Here is a 9,736-nt window from a genome sequence, read left to right as displayed (position 1 = left end):
CCGCATCATCGGATCCAAAGTGACCCAACTTGATGATTATCAGGCCCCTAGTCTCGACTCTCGACTCTACTCAAGATCGTCCTCGCCCGTTCAGGTGCGGGGAGTTTGGGTGATGAACCTGTTATCTTGTGCCGTCTTGTGGGGTATCATCGCCCGTAAGGCGATGACTTGACATCTTGGCTGATGGACAAATTTTAGGTTCAGCGCACTCAATGGGACCCCTCCAACTTCAAGGACGGAAGACACGCGAACGCCGAGACTCGGTCACAGTTTGCAGTCTATAGCCGCGAGCTTCTCCGACATTACGAGAGGCGCGATCTTCTCGTACACCACTACCCTGACAAATTTGTAGCGTGTCTTGTAGGCTTGCACCATCCCCTTGCGAATACGAACAGGATGCAGCCCGTCTCGCAGGGGTACAAGTCCATGAACGAAGCCAACGAGTCTGAGATGTGAGGCAAAGATCTTGGCACCTGCTGTCGCTGGCAGAAGGGAGTATGGATGGAATTGAGCTGACTGTGTTTGGCCGCTTTGGATTGATCAAAAGTCAACGGCTACTAGTTGCGCAAAGTATACTTTTCGTCAAAAACATTTGTGGCCTTTCTGAACACAAGTCCTTGGGAAATGGCGGGCGGCTGCCTCTTTGCCCCCATTTGCATTGATTTTTCTCCAGTCGACAACAGCCTGACGCTTGCCGTGCAGTATCTGTAACTCTGGTACATTCAACAATACATCGCTGAACCATGGAGGTCTCGGATCTCAAACTGTGCCGAAGGGCATCAGGCGCTTTGATCTCAACTCTGAGTCATCCAGCCTCCCCTCATCAGGAGGCCTGCTCAACTTGACAGTCAAGCTTCCCGTACAAGCCTGTCCTTCCGCATGCGAACTATCCTTCTGCCCCCATCACGGGCACAGAGTCTCAGGTAACCTCAGGTCATACCAAGACTCTTCTATACTCAGCTTCACCTGACTTCGGTTCAGCTCTGCTGTGCAATCTCGCTTCTCCTTTAGTCAACCAAATGAATCTTCGTCACTCTGAGTTTGATATGCTCCGAACAGAGTCCCCAACTTCCCTTACACGCAACGGTGCGATCTTCTCATCCATCACATCTATCACTATCTTCGCTATCCTGACGGATGGCATCTTATTCGATGTTCAATGAAACGAACACAGTGCACCCTGCCTCAGTGGGGGGGGGGGTTGATATTGAAGGGCTCTCCGAGTCGCTCTGTATGGTTTGAGATGTGACGGGCTCTGCTATATAACCGCTCGCCATACTGCCTTGGTATGCTACCCAAACGTTAGCACAAGAGAACTCTGCTATGAACACCACTGATCCAGCCGCACCTGCGACTTCAGGGCCCTCTCCGCTGGTACTTCCTCAACTTCCTTCGTTGGCAAACACATATGGAGCCATATTCATCGGTAATTGCGTTGCTCTCATGTACGTGTTCAATCCACATATGGCCTAGTAAATGTCAGCATGTGGGCCCTTAGCTCATGACTCTTCTATGCCGACTGTAGGTTATATGGTCTCACTACCTATCAAACCTATCGTTACTTCCGCCTCTATCCAAAAGACTCGATATTTTTGAAAGGCTTGGTGAGTCCACACATGCTCATCAGCATGTACCATATTGACAAGTTTCCAATACAGGTGGCCGTCATATTGTAAGTGTAGTAGTATATCAATCGATACTTCGAATGTCCGCAGTTCAACGTCACGCCAACAGTCTCTCCGAAACTGTGCACGCAATTCTGCCCATACATATGTGGTAGGTGGCATCCCTGAGGCTGGTTTTGCGTCTATTGAGTATAGTCGCATATTGATGATATCATAATGCGTCAGTTACTACCATCTGATCAAGAACTATTTCAACCCCCAAACGCTTGCAGACGATACTTGGTGAGTGCTGTAATGTTCATGTGGTTAGCATCTGCTGAAAGAGTGTCATACTTAGGTCTCTCAGGGTAAGGAAAGGCGCCTGCTTCTCGGTTCATGGCCTAACGTGAAGTTAATGCGACTGAATCGACCCAGCTCACTGCGCCTATGCAAGTACGTTGCATGCGATAGGGTTTACAAATACCTCATCTGACGCCTTATGCCCCGAGATGATTTCAATACTTGTTGTTCAGGGGTAAGAGATTGATTGACCGTGATGCAGCACGGGCATTAATGTGCCTATGCGCATATTTTTTCGCAGCTTCTACACTCGCCGTGTCTATCTCGGTTTGTTTAAAACCTCTCTCCCTACGGGATGCGTGGAATGTTCGACTTGCTGACCTCCCTCGAGTCGGGTCGCGCTACAGAATCATAGTTGCAGCCACGGTATGAGCACAGTACTGATGAGGCCAAGTATCGCCTTCTCTTACTATTGTACCTGCAGGTTGTGCTACTCTTAGCCGAAACAGGTATTGAGTCAGTGAGTTGGCCCTCTTCGGGAGCTGATCAGTGCTTTATCCCTGGTGATAGGATTCATGACCAGTAGGCACTCGTTTCAGTATTGGTGCACGTATGGCTGGCTGACATCCCTTGAGAGCTGAGTATGGAAGCGTACCAGGGACACCAGGTAATACATTGTATTTCTCGTACTCGCAATGTATACGATCGGTGCTGAGGTGATTGTTGACTAGGAGCAGGACTTCACCGGTTTTACGGTGAGTAGTATTTGCTTTTGTATCTAATCGACGCTCATGGCGTCACGGTTAAAGTGGATCGTGTCCGCTGCATTTGGCTTGGCTGTGGCCGTTGACTCTATCTTGGCGGGTACTCTCATAGCGTATCTCCTCGGTGGCCGCACAGGAAATCGGCGGTGAGCAAATATCTCACATTTCTTCTGAATGAAACCTGATCGCATTGGTGGAAGAACCGACGATATGATTCAAACTTTGATCGTGTATACGATCAATACAGGTACATAAATATACATATACTTAGAGCGAGAGAATGCGAGCTCAAAAAAACCTCGCGATCTACAGGTCTTGTAACGAGGTTGCTGTGCTTCGACCATGAGTGCCGAAGTGTAAGCTGATAAAACCTATATCACAGCGTCGCCGGCTTGTTCACGTTCGTGTTCGTGAGTGACTGCGTAATTATGTGTGGCATCTGATCTCATTGGAACATATTTTCAGGCTCTAATTATGCCTCGCAACATGATTTACATCGCCGTGGGTCTCGTGGCCACAAAGTGTTCGTGCTCTGTTTACCGCTCTGGGGAAACTAGACCGCTGACGGAAGATGATTCTAGTATATGCATGCTCTGTACTCGCATTGTGCGTTGTTACCTTGTGGTACGACGTCCAATAGTCGAGATATCACGCTGACGCCTTGATGATAGGTTGAACAGTCGACGGTATCTGTCGAGCAGCCTTGTCGATACCCTCAACACTCAATCAATGCAGTTCAACAACGACACGGGCTGCGTTCATTGTAGCGCCATCCAGCGAAGGACAGCCCCCGAACCGGTATATGTCCTATTGCTATCCAATTCAGGCTATGTCTTATGTTCTTGTGAGGACTCCAGGTCGCAGTGTCCCTCCCAGACCACGGGGACGCCGATACAAGCGGTAATGGCTCCCAGTCCCAAGTCGAGGAGATGCGTTTCCGAGGAGGTGATCTGGAGAGCGCGGCTGGCTTAGAGGCGGAGAAGAAAATGACCGTGGACTCCGTCTAAGGCTTCGAAGTTCAGATCCCCCTGTGCCTCAGCTATTTACTATTTGAACGACGAACGGATTCCGAGCAGCGAGTGTCAGTTTTGTACAGTATTTCGTCTCGGGTACGGCTCCGGATCGGAGCCGGGATCTAACATCTACTACCCCTGTGTGCCATGTGGATGAACCGTGAGGGCAGCCGTTCGTAGAAATCGACTGGTCCAGGCACATTGACGTAGTCGATTACATTGGGGGAAGTGCTGTGAGAATGCTGCGCCAGTGGGATGGTTATGGCCCTGCTCGATGTCGATCTGACTGGCCCACGGCACGATCTCTATCATACGCCCCCTGACTTCTTCCAATGATATGGTGTAAAGCCGTTGACATGATCATGCCTCGTCTGTGCCTGCGCCCGATCAAAGAAGCGAACCGCACAATTTACGAAGCCTTCTTCGACGCACTGATTTCGAGGGGGCCGGGAAAAGCCCGCAGGAGCAGCCCGCAGATCAAGGGCGAAGGCCTCTCCCGGAGCCCCGAACGATAACCAGCACCGGACGGGATACCGTTCGAAAGTTGAAACATGCGCGATGCATTCTATGTAATCCAGATGACGACCGAGTCCGAGACCAGTATTACCGACAGCGTATACACAAGCACGAGAAGACACGGAGTTCTGTACAGCGCGATCCCAACAGTATCAGTATCAGTATACATGCCAAATTTCCAAGCACTACACGTAAACGAACACAAGCGGCGAGCGGCCTCTTTGGGCCCGGGACAAGCTAGCTATGGGGTCAGGTCAGCAACGGGACGGGATGGGGGGAGGGGTAGACCGAGGCACCAGCCTCGGCCACGTCTGAACCGGGCGGTGATTGATACACTGATGAGTAAGGTATTCGGACGCTTCGAGAGCCAATGCCAGCGTCCTGCGTGTTCCAGGGGGACGGGTGTCACCTGCGGAGAGACCGAGTGCGCAGCGGAGGGAAGGAGCGGTGGGCGACGGGGAGGCGTGAGAGTAGTGTGGACGGGCGTGCGGGCCAGGGCGAGCAGGCGGGGAGGGGGGAAGGCGGGAAGGCGATCATGGGAACTCGCTGTCGGTGGGGGACTTGAGCGTCGGGGAGGAGAGGCTCTCGGTGGGCGAGCGGAGGCTCTTCAGGTCGAAGTGTGCCTGCGGGACGCCACGCCTTCTTCAATATCGACGCAGGAGAAGAGAAGAGAAGGCAGGGCCAGGGGCCACTCACGCTGTCCGGCGTCTTGGGCGGGCGGTCGTCTTCGATGATGGTGTGCTGATAGACCTCGAGCTGGGATTGCGGCGAAGGCGGGGCCGTCGGTGACATGCAACCATAATTGATCAGCAAGGGGGGGAGGGGAGAGGGGGGAGAGGCTCACCATAGGGACGCGCGGATTGCCGATGCGGAAGTTGGACCCGACGGAGGAAGTGTACGTTCGGACGCTCTTGCTGCGGATGTGCTCGCGCGCATTGAGCGAGCCCAGGAACGAGTTCGCGTACACTGCGCCAGGAAGTCGACGCGGGTGAGGAAATCAGCCGGCTGGGAGAGGGCTGGCGATGCGGGACGGAAGGACGTACGCTTCGCTTGGATCTCGACCAGGCCGAGGAAGGTCAAGCTGTTCTTCTGGACTGCGAACTGCACAGACGCGGATTACGGTAGTCAGAGATCAAGGGCCAGAATGAAGGACGCAGCTGCGGGTGAACGATCGAGGGACGCACCAGGATGACGCACAGGATAGATGCCGAGCTGTATATAGAAGTGGTCAGCGAACTCTGGCTGTCAACATGGACGGGAATAGTGCGCGGACCAGGTGATGGCGCCTGTATTGACAGCGTAGAGGAGGATCCTGTTGATCATGTTCTTCGACTCCCTATTGAAGATCATCAGTTACGCCGATGAGAAGCAGGGGGATGGGTGTACACACTTTGGCCATTGTCCCATGGATCTCCGGCGCTTCAGGTACACGGTCAAGGTGAGTGCGACGAGGATGTCAACAAGAGCCGCAGAGCCAAGACCGCCGCTAACAGTGACCTTTGCAGACGCATGTAAGCTCGCAGAGCACATGTGAAGATCGCGTGAGAAGGCCTACGAGCGACGCCCTCCTGCTTCGCAGCACGGGCCATGACGGGTAGACGTAGCACAACGCGCAAGACGCTGCACATGGGAGATGCCGAGCGTGAACATCAGCGCGAAACGAGCGACGGAGCTGACGGAGCACACGTACCGACACCGAAACCTGGGAAAAACAGGGACGGGACGCATTCAGAACCATCGTCCCACGCGAGCGCACGAAGCGGAAGTTGTGTACGAACCTACTCGGGCTAGCGCGAACATGCCCTTCGCGAACCGCGCGTCAGGGACCGTGCGTGGAGGAGAGGGACGCGGGCGGACTTACGATGAGTCCCGTCCAGACGATCGAGTTACCGCTGACTGGGCGAGAGGAACGATCGAGGCGCGTTAAGCATCGCGTGGGTTTGACGAGCAGAGCGGTGGGATCTACATACCGATCCAGACGCGCCAGGTGTAGTAGCTGGGAAACGGCGAAGCGCGAGTGAGTGTGATCCTCGACTTCGAAGAGTGTGGGAGGACTTACCCTTGTACGCAGAGAGCGATGCTCGCCTGGGGACATGATCCGTCAGCGAATGTGCGTGCGGAGGTCACAAGAGAGGAGCTCACGCTACACATGACCGTAACCTGGCCGACGAGCGCAAGTGGTCAGAACGGCTAGTCGCAACCTGATCGCGTGCATAGGACTTACTCCAATCCCCCTGTGGAAGGTGATTGAGCAATTGGGAAAGCAGAAAAAAAAGACAAGCGGCGCACCAGTTGATATCGAGGAAGTTGAGGACGTTGCCAAAGTCTACGATGAGGTAGTCGTAGATGAACTGCACGCAGAAAGCGGTGTGCGCCGTTTCCAGAAACCTGATGATAATTTTAGGATATGCGAGACTGAAGACTGGCAGTTGAGATTGACGGACCATACTGTCGCGACCTAAGGTTGCAGATCAGTAAGCAAAAGAGGGTGCCGCAAAGTGAGGATTGGTGCGTACCAAGTACTTGAGGAAGGGCCGGTCGTTTGCATACTTCTGGTAGTAGATTAATGTCTGGAGGGTGGTGATACCATAGAGACTGAGGGCGTGAGGTTGATGAGAATGAGAAGACAGGAGATGAGCGGAAGACGTACATGCATGCGACGAAGACCTCGATTAAGAGGCCGCCCATGACAGGGACAGCGATGTTGACCATCTCGGCAGCGGGTTGACCTCGACTGTGCGGGGGGTGGGAGATGGCCGCCTGGAGAGTCTCTCAACTCAGGGTGGAGGGGGAGAGCGAGGGAGAGACGAAGAACGAATGGCGAGGAGGGCAGTGGATAAAAGAGCAGACAAGAAAGAAGAGAGAGAAGGGAGAGAAGAGGTGTCAGTTAGGGTTCATTCTATGTTTCTGTGCCTCAAATTTTCCGTGGGTAGTGTGGGTAGGGTCGAAGCCGGGGTAGGGATGAAACGGAAGCGGGAGGAAGGAGCTTAAGTTGCCGCACGCGTGACATTGGGTGGTGAGAATGAACGCATATAGTGAGCATGCTGGCGCTGCCCAGTAGGGCGAATGTACGGGCGGGGGTATGACGGGGATTCCTTCATGAGGGGTCAGCTGGCGGTGGAGGGCATCTTATTCGTGGGCAGAACTCACAGTGGGAAGACGTGGGTAAGCCAACCTGCGTTTGCCAAGTACGGCCGAGAAGTAACCGCGATATTGACGATCCGCAGAGAAAGAGACCGGACGTTGGGCACGCATCTCCGCCATCCACGGCCGCTCTCCCCGGCCACGCTCCAGACTCGTCCCCGAAGACGTCTTCTTATTGGTCCCTCGGGTCCCTCGGGGTCCCCCGGCAAGACCGCTCTACGGCAGGCGCGGCCGCTTCTGTGCAATAGTCCCGAAGGCTTGAAGCCGTTTGAGGGGGCCTCCCGCGAATGGCTATAGACCCCGAATATGTCTACCTGACGTGCCTCCAGCTGCACCCAAGCTCGTCCGCCACGACGCTCACAGAGCCAGCTAGACTGCCCTGCTCGTATGTGGGAACGCCTGCTGCTTGTACCGTGTGGCCAACTGGCTGCCGTACCTGGCTGCTTTAGCTGCTAGAGAAGCTTGCCTGACCAGACTGCACTCGTGAACAATACTCTCGCACGGGATCGTTGAGATGGAAGCATACATCCTCACAAGCGCATGCCGCCGCCGCCGCAACCATTCGCGACCACGCTCGAATCACCTCCTATCCCTCTGCAGCTCGGGGTCAACGTACTTCATCCGTCCCCGGCCCTTGAACCGCACCCCGCCGCTCTCCTGCGCACGCCGCTCCTCCTCTTCCTTCAGCCGCTGCGCAATCCGCGCCAGCTCGCGCTTGCGCGCCTCCTCAATCCGCTCCTTCTCCTCCCGCTCCAGCCGCGCGTCGTACTGCGACTCCGTCTCGCTCGCCGGCTCCCCGTCCGCCCCGCCCGACGGCGACGCCGCACGCGCCTTCTTCTCCTTGTCTTTCTTGTGCTTGTGCTTCTTCTTGTCTTTCTTCTTGGACGACTTCTGCCGTTTACGCTCCCGATCAGACGCGGGCGACCCCGATCGCGTCCGAGACCGCCCACGATCGGGCGACCGTGAGCGCGAACGCGAACGCGAGCCCGAACGCGAACGCGACAGAGACCGTGAGCTACGCCGGCGTTTCTTGTCGTGGCGGCGACGCTCGTCTTCCTCCGATTCGCTCGCGCTGGCGGACGTCGACTTGGCTGTATGTATGCGTACGTCGCCGGACGGTTAGCCGGCACGAGTTTGCTTGAAGGGGCGGACACACGGAGACGTACGAGAGGGCTGTTTGGCCTGCTGCTGCGCTTGGGCGCGGAGCATGAGCTCGCCAGAGTTGGCGATCACGACGGGCGCGCGGGGGCGGTCCTTTTCGTCCGTCGGGACGTCTGCGATGCGCTCGACGACGTCGTACCCGCGGATGACGCGTCCAAACACGACGTGCTTGCCTGTGGGGGGACGAACACAGAGGGCGTTAGGCATAAAATAGGCCGGCAATGTCCAGGCAGGTGCCAGAGAAAGTGCAGATTTACCGTTCAGGTGCGGGCAATCGCGTAGGGTGACGAAGAACTGGGAGTTGTTCGTGTTCGGACCCTTGTTGGCCATGCAGAGCAGCCTGGTTGAGGATATGAACGTGAGCGGGGGCGGAGAACGCGGGCGAGCCGAAGAGAAGGCGCGCACCCTTGCGAGTCGAGAGGCCGGGTGAGGTCTTCGTCGGCGAACGGCGCGCCGTAGATGGACTCCCCGCCTGTGCCATTGCGCTTGGTAAAGTCTTGCGTCATGGGGGACGACGTCACGCCGCTTGTTCGATTTGAATGAAGAAGAGGAATGCTCACCTCCGCCTTGGATCATGAAGCCGTTGATGGAGCGGTGGATGATGCTGTTTTTGTAGTAGAGCGGCCGCTCTGAGAGCGGCGAGATGCCCTTCTCCCCCGTGCATAGCGCGCGGAAGCTGTGGGCGTGGTGTCAATTCTAGTGGAGACGAAGAAGGGAAGGTAGGAGACGGACTTTTCGCAAGTCTTGGGAGCGGTGTCGTTGAAGAGCTCAAAGATGATTCTAGCATGCGTCATGGTCAGCTGACTTTCGGTAGAGGGTGGAAGCAGAGCCGCACCTGCCTACGGGCTGGTTGTCGATGGTGACATCGAAGAAGACGCGTGGGCGGACCATGTCGTGGTCGATGGACGGGAGTGGCCCACCGGCGCTGTGGCTGAGGCTGAGGCCTGCGCGCGTCGGCGTTTATTGGCCACATGGCAGCCATGCGGGGCGGGCCGGAGGAGCGTGATGATCGCCGGAAGGACGAATCTGGCCACACCGCTCATCGTCGCCGACCTGCGATACTCGCGTTCGCTTGCGATGAGAGCGGCGTCCACGATTCATCAAGACTCATCCAGCCGAGGAACGGGCGGAATGCAGGGCGTGGCGACGAGTGGTTGGTTCGGAGACAGCCTTCTACGCGCGCGCGGTGACTACCCCTGGCACGCGTTCCTCGACGCCACCAGCGACCGCTTAC

The 9,736-nt window shown here is 55.9% G+C and overlaps 3 protein-coding genes across 3 annotated transcripts; 1 reads left to right on the top strand and 2 right to left on the bottom strand.

The window, feature by feature from the left end:
• Positions 1-1,323: 1,323 nt before the first annotated feature.
• DICSQDRAFT_163857 (uncharacterized protein) lies at positions 1,324-3,675 on the top strand (the record flags this gene model as incomplete). The annotated part of the gene is made up of 18 exons (XM_007370677.1): positions 1,324-1,445; positions 1,526-1,604; positions 1,659-1,672; positions 1,851-1,907; positions 1,963-1,972; positions 2,040-2,057; positions 2,389-2,413; positions 2,475-2,486; positions 2,540-2,571; positions 2,636-2,659; positions 2,714-2,814; positions 2,869-2,915; positions 2,981-2,993; positions 3,051-3,078; positions 3,134-3,191; positions 3,250-3,274; positions 3,340-3,466; positions 3,526-3,675. The coding sequence occupies 18 exons, from the start codon at positions 1,324-1,326 to the stop codon at positions 3,673-3,675; spliced, it is 942 nt and encodes a 313-aa protein (XP_007370739.1).
• An 810-nt stretch (positions 3,676-4,485) lies between these two features.
• On the bottom strand, positions 4,486-6,932 carry DICSQDRAFT_183785 (uncharacterized protein). The gene is made up of 19 exons (XM_007370676.1): positions 6,848-6,932; positions 6,714-6,792; positions 6,642-6,655; positions 6,487-6,585; positions 6,422-6,431; positions 6,340-6,357; positions 6,257-6,282; positions 6,168-6,193; positions 6,059-6,093; positions 5,976-6,000; positions 5,888-5,899; positions 5,753-5,817; positions 5,588-5,694; positions 5,471-5,533; positions 5,382-5,409; positions 5,241-5,298; positions 5,042-5,163; positions 4,894-4,953; positions 4,486-4,820 (listed from the first exon to the last, which is right to left on the bottom strand). Exons 1-19 carry the CDS (start codon positions 6,907-6,909, stop codon positions 4,731-4,733), a joined length of 999 nt encoding a protein of 332 aa, XP_007370738.1. The 5' UTR covers positions 6,910-6,932; the 3' UTR covers positions 4,486-4,730.
• A 1,528-nt stretch (positions 6,933-8,460) lies between these two features.
• DICSQDRAFT_71357 (uncharacterized protein) lies at positions 8,461-9,393 on the bottom strand (the record flags this gene model as incomplete). Its single annotated transcript, XM_007370675.1, has 6 exons — positions 8,461-8,675; positions 8,760-8,842; positions 8,908-8,998; positions 9,024-9,178; positions 9,235-9,282; positions 9,338-9,393. The coding sequence occupies 6 exons, from the start codon at positions 9,391-9,393 to the stop codon at positions 8,461-8,463; spliced, it is 648 nt and encodes a 215-aa protein (XP_007370737.1).
• Between the last annotated feature and the right edge of the window lie 343 nt (positions 9,394-9,736).

Source organism: Dichomitus squalens, assembly GCF_000275845.1.
Source record: "Dichomitus squalens LYAD-421 SS1 unplaced genomic scaffold DICSQscaffold_73, whole genome shotgun sequence".
Lineage (NCBI taxonomy): Eukaryota > Fungi > Basidiomycota > Agaricomycetes > Polyporales > Polyporaceae > Dichomitus > Dichomitus squalens.
This window is presented reverse-complemented; position numbering and strand designations above follow the sequence as displayed.

Excerpts from the sequence above, each read along its gene's own strand:
- DICSQDRAFT_183785 (XM_007370676.1), bottom strand. The coding sequence starts at position 6,909 with ATGGTCAACATCGCTGTCCCTGTCATGGGCGGCCTCTTAATCGAGGTC. Across the intron at positions 6,793-6,847 it reads GAGGTCTTCGTCGCATGCAT|TCTCTATGGTATCACCACCC; the intron begins GTACGTCTTCCG and ends TCACGCCCTCAG. Across the intron at positions 4,821-4,893 it reads CGCCCAAGACGCCGGACAGC|GCACACTTCGACCTGAAGAG; the intron begins GTGAGTGGCCCC and ends GGCGTCCCGCAG.